This window comes from Melampsora larici-populina (assembly GCF_000204055.1).
Source record: "Melampsora larici-populina 98AG31 unplaced genomic scaffold MELLAscaffold_34, whole genome shotgun sequence".
Classification (NCBI taxonomy): domain Eukaryota; kingdom Fungi; phylum Basidiomycota; class Pucciniomycetes; order Pucciniales; family Melampsoraceae; genus Melampsora; species Melampsora laricis-populina.
Genome location: NW_006768798.1, coordinates 207514 through 226759, shown reverse-complemented (window position 1 = coordinate 226759; position 19246 = coordinate 207514). Strand labels below are relative to the sequence as shown.

At 39.3% G+C, this 19246-nt stretch overlaps 5 protein-coding genes across 5 annotated transcripts; 4 read left to right on the top strand and 1 right to left on the bottom strand.

The window, feature by feature from the left end:
• Positions 1-1728: 1728 nt before the first annotated feature.
• MELLADRAFT_109079 (uncharacterized protein) lies at positions 1729-2281 on the top strand (the record flags this gene model as incomplete). Its single annotated transcript, XM_007413094.1, has 2 exons — positions 1729-1786; positions 1854-2281. 2 exons carry the CDS (start codon positions 1729-1731, stop codon positions 2279-2281), a joined length of 486 nt encoding a protein of 161 aa, XP_007413156.1.
• Positions 2282-3272: 991 nt separating this feature from the next.
• On the top strand, positions 3273-4128 carry MELLADRAFT_89962 (uncharacterized protein; the record flags this gene model as incomplete). Its single annotated transcript, XM_007413095.1, has 6 exons — positions 3273-3290; positions 3368-3412; positions 3505-3624; positions 3697-3752; positions 3812-3929; positions 3997-4128. The coding sequence occupies 6 exons, from the start codon at positions 3273-3275 to the stop codon at positions 4126-4128; spliced, it is 489 nt and encodes a 162-aa protein (XP_007413157.1).
• Positions 4129-5501: 1373 nt separating this feature from the next.
• On the top strand, positions 5502-6935 carry MELLADRAFT_89961 (family 4 carbohydrate esterase; the record flags this gene model as incomplete). The annotated part of the gene is made up of 9 exons (XM_007413096.1): positions 5502-5673; positions 5744-5903; positions 5990-6068; positions 6131-6182; positions 6254-6273; positions 6337-6507; positions 6553-6651; positions 6749-6826; positions 6891-6935. The coding sequence occupies 9 exons, from the start codon at positions 5502-5504 to the stop codon at positions 6933-6935; spliced, it is 876 nt and encodes a 291-aa protein (XP_007413158.1).
• A 1162-nt stretch (positions 6936-8097) lies between these two features.
• Positions 8098-8959, top strand: MELLADRAFT_109076 (uncharacterized protein; the record flags this gene model as incomplete). The annotated part of the gene is made up of 5 exons (XM_007413097.1): positions 8098-8172; positions 8251-8550; positions 8670-8679; positions 8760-8816; positions 8895-8959. 5 exons carry the CDS (start codon positions 8098-8100, stop codon positions 8957-8959), a joined length of 507 nt encoding a protein of 168 aa, XP_007413159.1.
• Positions 8960-9534: 575 nt separating this feature from the next.
• Positions 9535-11500, bottom strand: MELLADRAFT_72533 (uncharacterized protein; the record flags this gene model as incomplete). Its single annotated transcript, XM_007412966.1, is given in 5 exon segments — positions 9535-9762; positions 9776-10137; positions 10228-10764; positions 10882-11000; positions 11108-11500. 4 exon segments carry the CDS (start codon positions 11451-11453, stop codon positions 9952-9954), a joined length of 1188 nt encoding a protein of 395 aa, XP_007413028.1.
• Between the last annotated feature and the right edge of the window lie 7746 nt (positions 11501-19246).

The window sequence follows — 19246 nt, the reverse complement described above, 5'->3', positions numbered from 1 at the left end:
AATTTCCTTGATGATCCTTGTTCTTATGTGAAGATATATCCATAAAACTGGTTAGAATTTCTGATTCAATTCAAAAGCCTTGAGTAAAAGAGTCAATAAAAACGAACACTTTGATCAATTTGAATTGGTATTGATCGAAAATCCGGTATGTACAGTGTTTGATGTAAAGTTGATTCAGGTTGTTTTACTCATTAGCTGTGTAGATGCATTTGTGATGCGACAATTTCTTGAAAGGTTATTGTGAAAGTTAGATAACAACTGCTATGCATGACAAGATATGCAAGATAGGAGAAACGTACATGATCATGAATCGCAAGGGTCATGGTGTCAGTGGTGGTGGTGGTGATACTTCTCTATCTGCTTTGAGTTCCAGAGAGTGTTGTACCGGGATTTTCTTGAACATCGACTTGTTGGATCAGAAAAAAAATTCATAAAAGGTTTTACTTGTAGTTTCTTGGATCATTGTGCCCGAAGTTGATTACGCAAATTCTTGCAGCTGCCTACTGTCACTTCAGTTTCAGCTGCGTTAAAGTCTCCAGGTACGTTGTTCGAGTCAAACTTCGACTGCCTAGTACTAGGATGAAGATCTCCAGGAACTTTTGAAGCTCTTGGAATTGATCATATGTTTTCAATTTCAACCCCTCTTCACCTCCCTTGCAAATTTGATCTAGACGATACATCGAGTCCGGCTGAGGTTATTCCAGCTATGGTGGATGATGTTGGTCTCCGTGCAAGAGCAAGAGCTTCTAGCTTATCCAATGGAGTTCTCAAAGAAGGTTGAAACCTCGAAATCATCAATGATCATACCAACAAACTCGCGTGGCACGGGTGGACTAGAATCTAATTTGGTATCAAACGAACAGGATATGACAACACCATCCTTATTTTATACAGAACCGAACTTGTCTCTTGGTTCTGGGGAAACAAACCTTCTATAAATCCTATTCCTCTCAAGGGTATCTGTGCCCATTTTTCAGGAAACGAAAAGATACTACGTCAAATCACCGCCTCACTTTCCACAAGCTCAATTTTGGACCAAATATGCAGAAAAGCGTGGCGTGATACTCCAGGAGCATCGCCTGATTTATCATCATGTCTTAAGACGCAAGTAAGAACTTTGATGAAATCTCGCGTATTCTGTACAATTAAAGTTTACTAAAGCAAACATTTCCTTTAGAACTCTGGACAAAAAACTGCCATCAAAAGTGGTATGAATTGCCCTCGACGAGTCAAGTCTTCAATTTGTATCTGTTCACAAGAAACCTCAAGTGTATTCCCATCTGAACTACTTGAAACGAAAAATCCGGTCAAGGAAATCGAAACAGGTCCAGTCCTATTTCTTGACAGGAATCATGAAGACACCGTTGATAAAGAGACAAGTAAGTTGTTTTTATTGAACAAGACCATCCACATCTTTATAAGTCCAAGATGGGCTTTTTGATTGCAAGCGGGAGTCCCAAAATTGAAAAGTCGTCCGAATTGAGGGTACAAACACTGTCCGTGCCAATATTTCAGAGTGAGATAGCTCCTTGTTGACAAATCAGATCTGATAAAAGATTTCTTGGATATAACAAGAACTTAATTGCTTGTGATGGACAGACAAGAAAGCAGAAACTCGGAATTGCTTTCTTCATTTCAATGGTAAGCTTATGCAAACATGATCATCAAAAGGAAATTTGGATCTCAATCTCAATTTTTGATTGAAAATATCTTTTTTATATACCGCACATGGGTGAAGCACCCTCAGAAGATATGAAAAAGATGGCCAAGGAGTACGGGTTCAAAAGTCAGTAGTGATGCCATAATCTCATCAAGATCTGTTCAGATTTTCTTCAACTTTTCAAATCCCACAGGTTATCTTTCACTCAAAGTGGCAATTGGAATCACAGAAATCTCTTGGAATACGATCCAACGTGGTATTGAGATACCTGAATGGGGAAGAACCCTTCCAAAGATATATACAAAGCCTATCTTTCTTCCAAAAAGACATTATGATTTGAAAATTAAGAGGTTCAATGACATGACAACTTTGTGGGAAGGGGACTATAGAAAGTATAAAATGAAAGACACACTTAAAGAATATAGTAATGGAATGCTTCAAGCATTGTTACTTGATAAAGATCAAGCGTTTAAGATTGGTTATGAAAGGTTTATGAATTATTTGATTCCTAGAATGTTAAAGTTGCACGGGCTTTTAGGATCACAGGAAAGACTAGTAGAAAGAATGTGTCAAAGACTTGATAAAGAGTTGAAGAAATTCCGGCCAGGAGTTAATACATGAAGTTAATAATTTTGTTGTAAGTTTCTTAGCTAATTCGATATCCATGATTTTCCTTTCAAGTTTATCAGTTTGTTGAAATGTGAATATGGATGCATATACCAATATCAGGGGACAATTGAAGCCTGATCAGTCTGATACATTAAGCTGTTGATCATACTCCTCATACTCTCCATTCAAGTAAACTTGTACATACGTGGCTCCATTCAGCAGGCTGATGTCCTCCTACAAGATTTCTATAAATGTTTCTTACAATTTCTTCACCTTAATTTTTGTGGCTAGAAAATTTCAGGGTTCCTCATTTCAAGATTACATGCATAGCACGTTCTCAAAAACAGGGGGACTCGCGAAAGGACTGAAAAGGAAGAGTGAATTGCCACTGTGACGATCGCACGAGAGATGATCAAGTACGCTCAAGGTAGGTACGTCATCGTGATATCACGTCACGTGTAACGGATCATTCTATATGTAGTGGACAATGGACATGTACACCTGTAAATTTACATATCCCAAATTCCGAGTCACGGAGAAAAAAACACCAATGGAAAAGGATGGAAGGTGTTTAGTGTGGTAAATCGAGTGTAATGTAGTGTGACTAGTGTAATACAATCCATCATTACTTAAAGGCTCCTCCTCTTTCGTCTCCTTCTTTCCCTTGACTTTCTTTACCAACATCGAAGTTCATAAAAATCTTATCAAATCCATTATATCTCTCTCCTCTACTTCTGTCGGTGAGCGCTTCCGCTCCGGCTTCAATCACACTTTCATACCTCTTGCTTCCTTTCTTTGACCATGCTGACATTCTCAACTTTCCACTTCCTTCTCTTCTTTATCCGCGTATCTTTATTTGCTTGAACGCTCTTCACCTTGATTTACGCCTCCACTGCCAATGGTTTGACTTTACCTCCGATCGCATACATTCTTCCTCCTGTCCCGCTACTTGCTTTCCCAAATCTTGGAATCAGTGACCGTTTGACTCACTTTATTCACCAAGATGTCCAATGTTTACTTTGTGGGTGACTTTATTGCGCATAGATGCTACTTTTGATAACATGGGTTCACTGACGTTTAATGCATCTATCATTGTAGGAGGTAACTGCTGGTGGAAAACCACTAGGCCGTATTGAATTCGAGGTAAGATAGCAATACATTATCAGGCTTTTGAATTGAGGCCTGTGCCCTCGCCCTCGGCCGTGTGGCGTGCTGATCATCAATCTGTCGATCAGCTCTACGATTCCGATGTCCCAAAGACCGCCCGAAACTTTCGCGAGCTTTGTACCGGCCAAAATGACTACGGATACTTGAATTCGATTTTTCACCGAGTCATCCCTGGGTTCATGCTTCAGGTATATGACCTATGCCTTTGTGATAGAAATCGACCTTTTTACTGATTCCAAGGTATCGCATGGCTTTGTTAGGGAGGTGATTTCACCCGACACAACGGTACTGGTGGTAAATCCATCTATGGTGAAAAGTTAGTACAAATGAGTGTACCTCCGATCGGAGCACACCTGACTGATTGACTTTCGACAGGTTCGCTGATGAAAACTTCAAGCTCAAACACACCCAACCTGGTCTACTCTCCATGGCCAATGCTGGACCCAATACCAACGGATCCCAATTTTTCGTCACCACCGTTAAAACTGACTGGGTGAGCCTCGTCTATCCCTCTGACCTTGGTGTGGGTACGAGTCACTGATCCACATAACTCCCTGTAGCTCGATGGTAAACACGTCGTCTTCGGTAAGGTCGTCCAAGGCATGGACATTGTCCAACAAATTGAAAAGTTTGGCTCTACCTCTGGAAAGACGAGCCAAGAGATCAAGATTGTCAAATGCGGCACCGTCTGATCAAAACGTTCAATTGAACTAGAAACATCAGTATCAAAATTTACAAAATTCCCTCGTGTAAAATTGATTGAAGTGACTGCTTTACCACCCGCTCTGCATCACACAGCCTCCTTGGGGGGTTATATAGGACATGATATTGTATTGAAATGCATCTGGTGCTGGTGTATAACGTCAAACATGAATGTTGTCATTGTGAGTCCAGCTTGTAGAAAAATGCCTCGCCGGAAAGTCACAAAGGACCTCCCCCGCGAGTGCATACAGTGACTGTGTAACACCCCTGAGCGAAAGTATCCATATGTAAACGTGCGAGCTCGTCCTAGCAATTCTGAGTGATGTTTGATGTGTTTGATGGCTTTGACCAATGGTCTTTAGAAGTTGAATATAATTGGACCTTTTGATGAAGGGAAGTAGATGTTGACTCCTGCTGGAAGAAGAGACATGGGGTGCACTGCACAGCTCTTGCTCCCAGACGATGATTAGCTTACACGAGAACTTTGCAGTGATGGAATTTTTTTTCCATTGCTTAAAGTGAGTTAAAGTGCTTTTGGGACTGTCAGGCTATCAGGCACTACAGTAGCTAAAGGCTACTCTGTACTACACTCCCCCTGCCAAACCAAATTTGTTTTCGAGCTCAAGAATCAGAACAGCCCACAACCTGGCCGCTCACCAATAAGAGTATAAAGAAAGAGGCAATGAAGTTTACACTCTCTATATGAACCGCACCTTCGAAGACAAAAGTCGACAAATGAGGTCACCTTACCGATTCCCAGCTTGTGCGAATCTTGCAAGTTGAGGTTCTGGATTCAGCTAAACTGGATCAACTTTGCATATGATGTCACCTTACGACCAACTGGGAGGACAAGTTAAACCATCGCTGGGTTGAATTTGCTGACTTCATCTCGTACTTGCCTACGCTGACCTCCGTGGCACTTGCGTGATAAAAATTGAGAGTCACGCCTTTAAGCATGCCAACGCTTTCTTGACAGGAAAGATTGCAAGGTACCATCGAAAAACCATAAAGACTGGACTACGTTTGTTGAGTCTAACTCATCGTCAAGCCGCAACATCCGTTTCCGCTCTTCGTTCCGTTCTTATCTTTGAGTCCTTTGTTGAGTCAAACGAATATAAACCGAAGCTGCGGTCTTCGTCTTTCGTCCTCCATCTTTATTTCTTTGCCTTTGTATCATCTTGACACAACCTTCGGCTTGACGCCATCATAATAATTTACTCCTACAGCGAATCCCTGTTGTGCTCAACGTTAGTCCTTCAAAGTCAATAATTCAAGCGAGATGAAAGCTAGTCTTCTTGTGTTTTGCCAAGTGGCACTCTTTGCTTTCTCGTATGCTTCTCCTCAAGCTCAACCGCAATTTCCCATGGAATTGAACACTTCACCTCAAGCCCAACCGCAAATACCCGTGGAATTGAACACTTCACCTCGAGCCCAACCGCAAATACCCATGGAATTGAACACTTCACCTCAAGTTCAACCTCCTCGAAACCTGACCATCTTTAGTGCTTGCAAAAAACAAAACAGCATGGCACTCAGTGGGTTGCCAAAAATTTTCATTCACTGTCTTCCATTCAGTTTCTTACGGCCTTTCCGTTATGATAATAGCTTTCGATGATGGTCCTAGCAAGTTTAGTAAAACTATCGACCAAATTTTGGCACAGAGTGGCGCCAAGGCTTCATTTTTTGTGAATGGAAATAACGTCGGATGCATATACGATCATGCGGAAGACTTGCGCTCGCGCTACGAAGCTGGTCATCTTATAGGGTGCGCCTCACTGGACTGCTTTTGATCACCTGCTGCTACAGATCCTCACACGTCGTTCTACTATTTTTTCCATTCTGCTCATGCAGCAATCACGGCTGGGGCCACGTCCACATGAAGACCGCAGATCGGGAGCAGATGCACGACCAAATTGGGCGAGTTGAAGATGTACGTATGCTTGATTGCAAAATGTACAAGCGCAATTAGCTCATAAGCCTGAGACTTTGTAGGCGATGATAAAGATTTTGGGTGTCAAACCGTTGTACTTTCGGCCGCCATATGGTACGCAATTCCCCTTTTGAAATTTATCTTTCATAACACCAGTATTGACTCTAGAATCTATACGTCCCCAGGCGAATACAATAGGGAGCTTGTAAGTTTGAAGCACCCTCGTTATGACCCCAATGATTCTCTTATTTACACACTGTTCGTATAGGTCCAAGTTTTGAAGCAACGTGGATATCGGGCCATGGTCCTCTGGAGTCACGATTCCGGAGACTCTTTGGAGGAGCCACCTCCACCACGCGAAATAATCACCACGTACGAGGAATACAAACCTAAACAAATTATTTTAAACCATGAATCCCATGAATCAACTGTAAATGAGGTCAGTGCATCATTATGATACATGTGACTTCATGTCTATCCACAGCCACGCAGGGAACTGAAAGTTCATCCCCATATATCGGCTTCTCAGGTTATGCCGGAAGTCATTCCACAACTTCGTCAAAGGGGACTCGAGATGGTTTCGGTAAGTCATTCCACTTGATATATGATCGAAATATTCCTGATCTGACAATCTTTGTCCTTTCTACGCACGCGTATAAATGGGTTGTGTATTTTCACAGGTTGGAGAATGCCATTCAGCATCCGAGAGTGACCCCAGACATTGGTACGAAGTGGTAGGCCCGCCCGGCACCCCAGATGTACGCTTTCACTCCATCGTCTCCGCGTGTATCATAGACTCCTGATCACTTATTTCCGCTGTAGTCATCTTGGACATGTCAAGGAACCCCGGGGCCTGGGGAGCTTTAAGGCCATTGACTTTGCCCCAGGAAAGGTAGATCAGTTTTTAGGAGTTGGTACATATGTTTTGTCTCGGGAAAGGCAGACCAGCTTCTAGGAGGTATAAGATTATCGCATTTCAGGTACACATACCATTACTAGCAATGCAAAGTATATATCTTCAAAGCGTCACTTGATTGTGAGCCTCACATTTTGAGCCCGCACTTGAAAACATTTAAAATTTTGCAAATAATTTCAACAGCAGATACACCTCGGCAGATAAAACAACGCCCGTGCACTGTACCATGGGCATCATGTGGTAATTAGACAAAGTCATCCAGTCAGACACTGATCCTCGCAAGCTCGGGTGCCTAGTGTACCCAGCTTGCTAGGTCAAAAGAGCCCTGAGAGACTATGGCTACGTGTGTCGTCGTCATCATTTGCCGACCTTTGGGCCATAAAGATGTATTGAAATCAGGGTTGAAATATTTGCTATCTGGCATCTTGGATTTTTCCAGGTGTCCAAAGGTATGACAACTCTTATTCGCCATACATATCGCAAAGATCTTGAACTCCAATAAACAAAACAAACTCGCGAGAGTTGTCTCCAGCTCATCTTAACTCCAGTGCGATGAGGGCGTCACAAGATGCGACATCGCACGTGCGCATCGCATTTAATGGAGGATGGGTCGGGTCACCAAAGCTACGATTTATTTGCTCATGATAGCTCCGACGGCCTGGCTTTGGAGAAGTTTGGAAATTATGCACGGAAGTGAAGGCCGCTTTGTCGAGCTAAATATAGTCCTCACGCGAAAGCAGCACGCATATAAAGGTTTTAAGCTTGAAGGGTTTTTCGGCGCAGGAAAAACGGCGTGGCGAACGCCAGCCCTGCTACAGTTGCCACCTCTGGAGGCCCTTCCACGCCTAAAGGGTTTATGCACCGCCCTTGACTGACTTTGGCCATCTTGATATGCCTACCTAAAAGAGACCTCTCTTACCGGCAGCCCTTCGGAAAATACTGCTCCTCACTCGATCAACTTGTAAATACCAATTCCACTTGAAAAAAATCTTGTCTTGGCCGCCATTTCACCACCCATCATCGCAAAAGTCTTGTTACATCAATCGGTTTTCTGCACTGATTCAAATCTGATTGTCTAACTCTGTGAACATTTTCTTACGTTGAAATTGAAAGATGTCACATTCTCAAACAACTCTTTCCAAAGTGTTATTCGGATGTATTTTCATCGCTACCATATGTCTTACACTGGTCAGTTAAAGAGTTCTTTCATTTTTTTTGGTGCACATGGATATCACACTGACTTTTTTCGAGGTTGATGTTATGTAGGTACAATCAGGCAAACTTTATGCTGCAACCTTTGACATTAAATGGCGAACTACTTCTGGAAGTGCACACCCTACTGGTGAAGCAGTACTCTCATTGTTACAAGAGAGTGCTTGCGGAAAGAAAGACAATAACAATAACTTCCAAGCACCTTTTACGACCACCAATCCGACATGGACGATGTACATGACTCATGCAGAAGATGTTTCAGTTAGAGATCATGAGGGTCGTTGCCGCGCAAGGAGCAAAGTCACCCTGGCTATCAACCAGATGGATGTTCATATCCGTATCCGACTCAATAATGTGAGTCGAATCACTTTTGGCTTCAACTACCGTGATGGGAATTAAGTTGAACCTCCTTATTTGTTAAATTCCTGGCCCTGAATCCTGATCATTCTACCCATTTTATTCAACCTCTTCAGTTATGTTCCGGTGAGCTCTATTCATTCAGCTTGAAAGACTTATATGAAAAGATTCTCATTGTATTACTATGACTTATTTGTATATTATAGATGAAGCATGTACCACCAAAAATCTTGGTGGAAGCTTTTCATGTGGTGTTGTAAATGGTAAGGAGAAGATCATATATTCAAAGCATTGGACAAAGCACTCACCACTTTTTCTCATTTCGTATTCTATTTCCATAGCCCCAGCAAAAACCGACCAGTTCTTTTCAATCAACGGCGGGAATGAAATCAAATGTACAAGATGATAAATCCCAGTCCTATCAAAACAAAACAACTCTTGACCTCTAAATAAAATTACAAACTCTTACTAAACAGTACTATGATCATAATATATCCGTGTCACTCATCAGTGTCTTAGCTTATGCCAATTCCACAAGATCACTGGATCCAGATTTTAAACATCATCTTCTTCCAGAATCAAACATTTGAAGAATCATAAACTTTCTCAACTAGAAAAACACTCCCCCTCAGAGATCATATTTTAGTGCTCTCAAGGATCAACAAACACACATGTTTCATCGCAACCTCAATCTATTATGATATCTTGATGTAGGATTTCTGTAATTGAGATGTGAAGCCTTCACAGCATGATTTGTTGTAAAAGTTAACACTCTGTATGATGTTGAATACTTAGTCTGATTAATCAGTGAAATCAATTTTATGGGAAAGATATAGAACTCCATGATGTTAATAGAGATATAAAAGGATACATACCCACCAAGTCATGTCATTTGTTAAATCTGGAATTGAAAGATCCATTTTTCAGAACAACTCAACTATCATCAACCCAATTTATTGACCATAAAAAAATCAAATGAATAACTCAATGCTCTTTAGACACCTATACATTTCTGTCAAATAAACAAAAACAGAAACCTATCTAAACAAAAGATAAGTTCATAAACCAAAATTGACAAGTAAAGCCTTTACTCCACAACAAATAAGCTCATGATGAAATGAAAAGATAGGAATCCAAACTCTTGATCTGAAATTCAACAAACTTATTCTCAGTCTACCTTGAAGTAATCAAAATTATCTAAAACTCTTTGATCATTTTTCAATTTTCAAACTCATGATTTCCTTATCACAAACTACCAGAACATCAATCCTTGGTAATCTCGTCTACGAAAAATACCAGACGATCGTGATACCCTTAACTAAGAGCTTCAATCAAATTATCAAACAAGTTGATAAATGTTGAATTTATAGTTCAATTTCGAATTTCAAATTTTGCATTTCAAGTTAATTTCGATTTCCGCCAAAAATCCATAAACCTAGACAAAAACCCAGACTGAGTGGATTCAATTGCTACCACCTTATTCTTTTTCTTTTCTAATTTCCATTTGGTAACTTCCTTAGCATGATCTTCACGAGAAAGTCTTTCTGCTTCTGTATCTGCTTTATGAGCTGCTGTAACTTCCAACTGAAAAATCAAAATCAAAATCAAAATCAGCATCAGTCTTAATCGAGAAACAAATCATCTTTAAAAATTTATCTAGATCCATCAATTCACCATTCTTCTTCTCCAATGAATCATTTTCTCTTCTTCATCTTTCCATCTCTGTTTCAACAATTCAGCTTTCCTAAGGTTCAATGCATTCCTATGATTTTTCTGATCAGGCACCAATTTCTTTAATTTCTTACACCTTCTCTCTCCCCAAATCGAAAGTGATGCGACTCTTAACTCAGCACGAGCATGTCCTTTCTTAATACCAATCACTGATTGACCACTCAATTCAGTAGATCTGATCAGTAATTTACTTAGAGAGGTATGTGGTAAACCTGTTTTTAATAAACCGATCAAATAGTTCTTCAAGAGTGGTGAACTGATCGAATTACTGGACGGATTAGGTAATGAAAGATGTAATGAACCGATAAAATAATAAAATAATTGACTGAGTTCTATGTCGGCTAGACTTGCAGCTGGTACGATTCGGATAGGTGCATGTAAAGAAGCTTGTTTCGATTTCGTTTCACCATCTGTTCTTAATTTGAGTTTCATAGCTAAAGGTGCTAAAGTGGATGGATTAAGTAATAAAAGCATGAATTTCTATCATCAAAAATCCATCAAAAGTGTTTAAGTTGAACAAAATCAGTTTGTTTGATCATCTTTGAATCTTTTAGTCTCTTCTGATTCACCTTTTAAACTGAACTAAACTAAACTTACTTCAATTGTTTTTTCTCTAATCGTACCCATCACATTCAACTCATTCCGTACCCAATCTTCAACAATTTCCTTCACCTTTAATTCACCCATTTCTCGTATCTTCAAAACCTCTTCTGGATCTATCAATCAAAGCAAAAGAAAATTTAATAAATCGTCAGAAAAAAACAAATCAACAAAACCATTTTTGCTAATTTTCGTAAGATTCAAATCGATTAAAATGACTTACTTAGAGTATCTTGATGAGTTGTTTTAACCAAAGCTGTTGATTTAAGTAGTTTAGGATCCACAGCAGCTCTAGGAATCCGAATAGGATACCTATGAACTTCTTCAATAGAAACTGAACTAGGATTCACACCAATCAAAGATGAAACTGGTAAATATCGATTTTCTTTTCCTAAACATGGTCGACAGATTGGTAAATCAGGTTGAACTGGTCGGATTCTTTCTCTTGCTTGATGTAAACTGATGGATGAACTGATAAACCTTTTGGAATTGATGATCGAACGTGCTATGGTTTCATTTGTTAATAGATTTGTGGTTAGTCGTTGAGTGGATTGAGGTATAGAAAACATTTTCGGATTTGGTCAATGCGAAATGGGGAAACCATTTGATCTGAATTATCCCGGCTTGGATGTGTCTGATGTTAAATTTTAAGTTTTTTCTAAATTCTTATGTATGATACTGTATTACTTAAAGTCAAAAAGGTTTAAATTTTCAAGGATCGACAACACTCTCCCAAATCCACACGACAAGTTCATATTTCCTGCGAAGAAATATCACTTGGCTTGATAGCAATGAGCATCCTTGATTGCATCGCGCAAAATGCTGTAGATCAAAAGTCCCAAATTCATTTCAAAACCTCACCTTTTGATTCAAAAAGGTTTACAGAAAACCTACAAGACTATTTTTCCAGTGAATTCACTGTGCTTCAAATTAAACAAAGCTCCCTCTTTCATCCTTTCGTCTGACAAAACATGATAGGATATTAAAACAAGTCTGCGACCATATTAGAACTAGCGAGTATCGTTCAAGAAATGATAATGTGAGCGGTCATTGGAGTTTGAATGTAAAGGATCTGGTCTGAAAAGGTTTACGGAAGAAGAAAACATGGAAAAGAAGAACAAGAATGAGTTGAAGCGGTTCAAACGTGTTCAGAATACAAGGTAACTTTTGGATATTCAAAGGGGGTATTCTGTTTACCTGATTCGGTTCGAAGTGAGAAAACAATTGGACAACGACTTTGAAAATGAAAAATCAAAATAAAACCTGGATTTGTTATTATTATTTTTGTTAGATAAGCATTCCTGTAGGATGATGATGGGTTGTAAAGAGATGAAAGAGATAAATAAGAATTGATTAAAGATTTGATTGAGATAATGTTAATGAAGATCAAAGATAGCGGGAAAGGATAGAGACCAAGAGAGAGAGAGAGAGCTGATGAAGTACAGTGATTTAAGAAAAGCTTGCGACAAATTCCCCGCCGATTTGATCGAGTTTTGCGGGCAAAATTGAGCAAGCTTTGCTTAGAATGACTTGTAAGTAAATGGTAAACAATCAATCTGAAAAGAGGAAAAGACAGTCAGGAATAGATTTGATTGGTTGGCTGTGAACGTGAAAAGAAATCAAAGAGTTTTAACCAATTTAAGCTGTGAAATCTAAGAGAAAATAAGCCAAGTTTGATGACGAAGAGTCAGATTAAAATGGACAGCGCTTTTCAAGAGTCACTCTTCACAGAGGATAAGCAGGTGAGATCAGAGGGCATCATTCGATTATAAAGAAATTCGGATTCTTAAAGGTTAATCGATTTCTGTATTAGGCTTATTCACCTGATCACCAGATTAGAGATTCAAGTTTGGTTGTTGAGCCTTTTCGCTATAAAGCCAATCACTGACACAACCAGCTTCTCTCAAATCATTCATCTCTTAAACTTGAACCAATCTCATTCTCAAATCGTGTTGAATTGAAATTGAGTTTTTAGTAAATTCAACTTTGAGAGCCTTTCTTTAACTTGAAACTTGAAAAATCGTACAGAGCATTCAGTGAGTGATAATCATTCAAATCTAAATCAACTCTTTCTACTACTTATTTCTCTCTTTCTATCTCAAACTCATTTCTCATTCAGATTTACTTGGTCATTTTATTCTGCTTGTTCTTGTTCTTGTTCTTGCTGTTGATTTAAGACAAATATTCCTGCATTTACTATGAAGGGTTTGGTCTACCTTTCTTACGTTTGAAGTCGTGTTCAGAGTTCATCAATATCTATATATCTTGCTATTTCTCTATCTTTTGATCTCTTGGTGTTTGATTGATATTTATATAAGTTTCAATGTGTTTGATTTGGTTTACATCATTTAGAATTCAGATATAAAGTGTTGACGATTGAATATTAATTGAGTTTAATAAACTTGACTATGAATCAGAATATCATGGGATCGAACTCGATTCAAGATTTTCAATGCTCTCCTTCTAATTCCATCAAGTTTCCACCACCACCACCACCATCCATTACCTTTTCACCCAATCAATTCGATCAATTGAATTATTCACCTGGCAATACTTCTACTGCTACTACTGCTACGACTGATCATCATTTAATCTTAGCTAACACTCCCGAAAGCTTACTCAACCATCCTTCTAACATTACTGACAGTTCGATCGAGAGTAGTAGTTCTTCTCATCTTCCTAGTCATGAACCTTCAATCAGTTTCCCTTCTCCTTTTCATCATGAAGATCAAAAACAACCACGTCGGGCTCCTAAAGATACACGTTGTACGTACTGTCAAGTCTTGTTTACCTCTAGAGGTGTCAAACTTCACGAACAACGTTGTCTTCGTAAGAAAGAAGCCGATGCAAGTCATTTACAAGAATTGGCTGTTAATGACTTACAAGCTCATGCATTAGCTGATCGAGAGGTCAGTGATTTTAAAGTGCTCTGTTCAAAGTGATCTCATTCTCAACTTGAACTTTGATCTCCATCAGATGTATGAAAAATTGGTCAGAAACTTATCCAACGAGCTCGAGTCGACCAGAAGGATGCTAGATAACGCCACTCAATGTCTCGAAAGATCACGTACAGATCATCGTATTTCCTTGGAAGTAAGCTTATCTTGATTATCTTGCAGAGAGTTTTCAATCACTGACATGAAGTTGAATGAAAAAAGTACGCGGATGTGACAGCTCGAAGTCTTGCAGCTACACGAGAGGAGGTAGCACAGCTTAGGCAGTTTTTGGAAGCTGAGAACCGTCAGAAAAAAAGGCCCGTGGAGGTAAGAGAGGAATCAACTTCAGAAAGGTTGGATAGAGCTAATCTTCCCTAAATTTGGTTACGTCTACTTTTTTGAATTTGTAGTCCAATGGAGAAAACTCTCGCAAACTCCAGAGGTTTGTCAATCGATTTCGATCTTTTCTATTTCAATCTTTGAATCTTCAAAAGTTTTGTTTAGTTCTGCTAAACCGTTATAAATCGTTTTTTCTTTCAAAGAAATCGAGGATCATTTCATGATAATTTGGAAAACATCGATCAAAATCGTCTTCCAGCTAACAATACTCCAGTCAATCGACTCGAGGATTTTGAGAAGGATTGATGATGAGTTGGTTCTTGTAAGATGAATCAACAGGCTTTATGAAATCTAGTCGAACTTTACTAAATTCAGTATGTACTCAGATCAGATAGAAAAACATATCTTTTATTGATCTCTTCTCACGTCTCATTTGCTTTCCTACTCCCATTGCTCACTTCTCCCCATCTTCCTTCAAACCATTGAAATTGTTTTTATTTCCTTTTCGTTTATTTTTTCTATAAAAATCATTGTATCAAAGAGAAAAAGAAGTAAGAAACTCATGATCCAAATCAAGCTTGACTACGTATCAAAGTTTATATTCTTTATCATCTAGTTCTTCAGTTGAAAAGTAGAAATTTCAGAAGAAGTTCATGTATAGTATTGAAATCAAAATATATTGTAGATTCAAACTTCTTATAAACTCAATAAACCGTTATTAAATCTTCATCATTCGGTCAGACTCAGGTTCAAACTCTTAGAATCTTTCACTTATTAAGCAAATCCTTTACTTACAATGTATTTGCTTGCTGTGAATCACTTATAAAAAACCTTAGCTGTTTGGTGTGAGTCAATAATCCTGATTGATAGAGAATGAAGATCCCAAATAGTAAGAAATTCAGGAGGTCCAGAGAAGGACCTTTTGATTTGCTTACTATGCAAGAAAAGATGGTCTTGTCTCTTACCCAAAACTTGACACAAACTTTCCTGCTGAATCCTTTTTGACCCCTTTTGGATCACACTATTTTCCTTCACCATGTCTCTGTATGGTAGTGTCACATTGATGTGAGCACACCAAACAGTTGGTTTGGAACTTGTAAACACTTTTGCTAGTGTTTTAAAGTCTTGTGACCCAACACCCTTTGTTATCACTACACAACCAAGCCCTCTGGAGCATTAGAAGGGTTGGTCATAGGTGTCTGCACCCAAAGGAGCCTCCAAGGAGAGGATTTGAAAAGCCCTCCAAAGCCATAGAGGGCTTGGTCAGGAACCTTTGCACTCAAACCAAGCCGTTGATCACCCCAGAGGGGTCAAAAACTTCTTACCAAGCCCTATGAAGCAATAGCAGCCTCAGTGAGGAACCTCTACACTTGAACCAAGCCTTCTGACACTTCAGGCGGCTTGCAACCCTGTGCCAGCAACACACCGCGCTACAGAAAGCATGTTTTTTGGTGTGTTGCTCCGGAACACACAACAAAACCCAGCGGCAGATGCCGTGTTGCAGTAATTACCACAACAGCAAAAGGTTTGGCTGGGTTGCGCAGCGCCTTGACCACCGCGCAACGCAAAAGGTGCAACACCAAAAAAACATCAAATTTTGATTTTTTGGGCAGTAACACAACAAATGTTGTTGTGGCCCAAAAAAACTCCAACTTTGCCACATCTGGTTACGCAGAAAATCAGGCTGCAACTTGGAAATCAAATGGGGTGTGGTCAGAAAAACCGCAACACAAGCGCAGCACAGCACACAACACCTGCATTTCTGACCCAGGGTTGTGGCTTGAAAAACATCTCTACACTCTGGCCAAGCCCCCTGAAGAATTTGAGAGCTCGGGAACAGAGAACTAACCAGTGGAGTAGTGACTAGGGCACAGTCTTTATTTGTTGTGAAAGGAAATGATGAGCCTAGCTACATACAAGCAAAACAAAAAGTGATGTAGATCATTCTGAATTTCTTTGTGTGCTCACATCGACATGACAACTCCATACACACACGGTGCTTATCTTGCCTGAAAGCCTATATCACCTAGGGTTTATTTAAGCTATGTGGGTTCATGATATTACCCTGGTACAGTCTTGCTCATGAGGCTCTATTTTTCTTAATTCCAAATACAGCCTCTTGAGCAAAAATTTCCTTTTGTCTGTTTACAATCTGATTTGATGAAAAATTCTCTTACAAACAAACCCAACATTATACAAATGAAATGATAAGGGCCCGTTCGGTACGATTCGATATACGTATATCGTGATATACTACACCAAACCAATATACAGTATATCGGCATATATGTATATTGAATTTTCAAAAAACTGCCGGTGTTCGGTAAATTTATTTCGACAAAAATCTAAATTGTATAACACGATATACTGGTCGATTTGAATATACAGCCTTTTGGCCGTATATCAGACTGAAAAAGACTTTTTGCCCCTCTCACAGCCTCTCCCTTTTCCATACCCCTCTCTTCAACTCTCTCCTTCACCCTTCCTTTTCGATCACCCTCTCCTTTTGTCACCACCCTCCCTCCTTCACCATACACGATCATCTTTTCTTTGACTTCACCCTTTCAACCGTCCTTTGACTTCAACCTTTTAATCACCACTCATCCTCTCAACTCTTCATCGCTTCTTTTCTTATCAATCACCACGTTATAATTCTTCTTTTGCTTCAACATCCACTTCTGTCTTTGTTCTGATCTTTTGTCTTTGTTATCAACTTCTGTCTTTGTCTTTGTTTGCTTTCATTGAACAAACAAAAATGAAAGATCTAAAACAACTTCAATTGGAAGTTATTGTTCAATAACACATGTGTAAAACAACAATCCGATGAGAGTTGAAATACGAATTGATTTTTAAAAACATTCGATGGCTGTTGACAAGATTGGATGATTTTTAAAATGAATCAATCGATTCATTTTCAAGTTTCATTTTTATGTACAATTGATTGAATTACAGTCAAATCACAAAAGCTTGCCACAAATTCCCAGCCAATTTGTTTGAGTTTAGCGGGCAAAATTGGTCAAGCTTTTCCGATTTGACTGTATAAATTTTGAACAAAACAGATGGTTGACAACGAGGTTGAATGGTTTTTGAACAGGCTTGATTAATTTCAAAGTGTTGATCAAAATGGGTGGTTGATGACCACGATGGATGGATTTGAGAATGAATCAATCGTTCTCAAAAACCATCAAATGGTGTTCAAGTCTCATTCAATGTTCAATTTCAAATGAGCGTTACCAAACACTCAAACGGCGGTCAAAAGGTCAACAGCAATCATTTTGATCTTTTGTTGACCTTTTTGGTCGAGTGTTCAGTAAATTGGATAACCGGATAAACGGTATTTCAATCTGCCCCTTGATATAGGGGCAGATCAATATACCGTTTTTTGGTAACAGTATATTGAAAATCCTACCGAACGGGCCCTAAAGTATTGTTAGATTTCAAATTGACAAAACTGACAACAAAAGGAAAAAAGATAAAATGAAATGAAATGAACTATCAAATCATGAAAATTAACTAAACTTCTTCATCAAACATTTTCATCAATTGAGATAAAATGACATGACCCATCAAATTATAAAATTAACTAAGAATTTCTTCTGCCAGAGTGATAAATGGCTGGACAGTTTGGCAGCTTATCAGATCTGAGGTCCCCATGGTCTACCACACTTATGGCCACTTTTATCTGTATGATCCCGTCCAGCTAAGCTTGGGAAAAGTGGTGGTACCCACTCATTTTTATCATCTGGGAGATGATTTGGCAGCAAAATGTCTGCCACTTAATCTACCCACTTACAATGACCCAAGAGTTTCACAGATGGAGATGATGAAGGACAGAAGAGTGGGTTACAATCAAGTTGGTGTTTTCAAAATCTCTGATTTTAGGAATCACTTTGAGAAAATAATTCTGCCAAGTGGATATCCTTTGAAGGTCTTGTATGGGGATACTCTATTGTGTAAATATATTTCAAATCTTGTGACTTGATTGATCAAAGAACAGTGGCTCACATCTCATTACCCAACCTGTGGAGAGCTCAAGCACAGAGGAAAATGTTTAGACATATCCCATTAACAATGTATAGTGACGACACATCAGGTTCAACTTCCAAGAGGTTCAACAAACACATGTGCTACTACTTCACTTACTTGGGACTACCTTCAAAACTGGCCAACTTGGAGTACAACATAACAATGACTATAACATCAGCTTTACAACATCTAGTATTTAATAGTGTCTTGTCATGTGAGGGTGTCTCTGTTTACTCTTCTGGCATCAGAAGGATGTATTGGTGATGGAAGTTCAGCTGACACACCTGGGTGACTCCCCAATGCATACTGAGATAACCAATACTAACAATCCAGGCAATAGCTTGCACCCTTGTAGACAGTGTCATCTTGGAGTGGATTCCAAGGCCTTGAGGCTGGACAAAGGGTTTATATGTGCTGTTTTTGACTGATTTATTAGGGTGCCAGGTAGTGTCTGGAATGTTAGTATTGGTTACTTAAGCATGCATTGGGGAATTTCCCAGGGGTGCCAGCTGAAATGTCATCACCAACACATCATGCACAATGCCAGACTCGCATGAAGAGACACCATCATGTGACAAGAAGCTATCCAATATCAGAAGATGTATCATTATGATGAGATTTGTGGATGTATTGAGCATGTGCAGTGGTTGAAGTGGCCAGCCAGTGTATGTTGTACTCCAAGTTGGCTAGATTTGAAGGTAGTCCCAAGCTGATATGTAGCACACATGCTTGTTGAGCCTCTTTGAAATTGAACCTGATGTATCATCACTATACATTGTTAATGGGATATGTCTAACCATTTTCCTCTGTGCTCAAGCTCTCCACAAGGCTGGGTAAGGGGATGTGAGCAAATGTTCCATGATCTGACCATTCTGTAAAAAATGTACATCAGTGTAATGATCAATCAAGTCACAAGATGTTCAATATATTTACGGAATAGACACACTGAACTCACACTGGGGAAGATCCTGCACCATTTTTTGTGATTGTTTGGTTTTGCTAAGAACAAACAGAAAATCTTAGGTTCAGGATGTATTTGTCTTGATTGGCTCTTCTGAAGC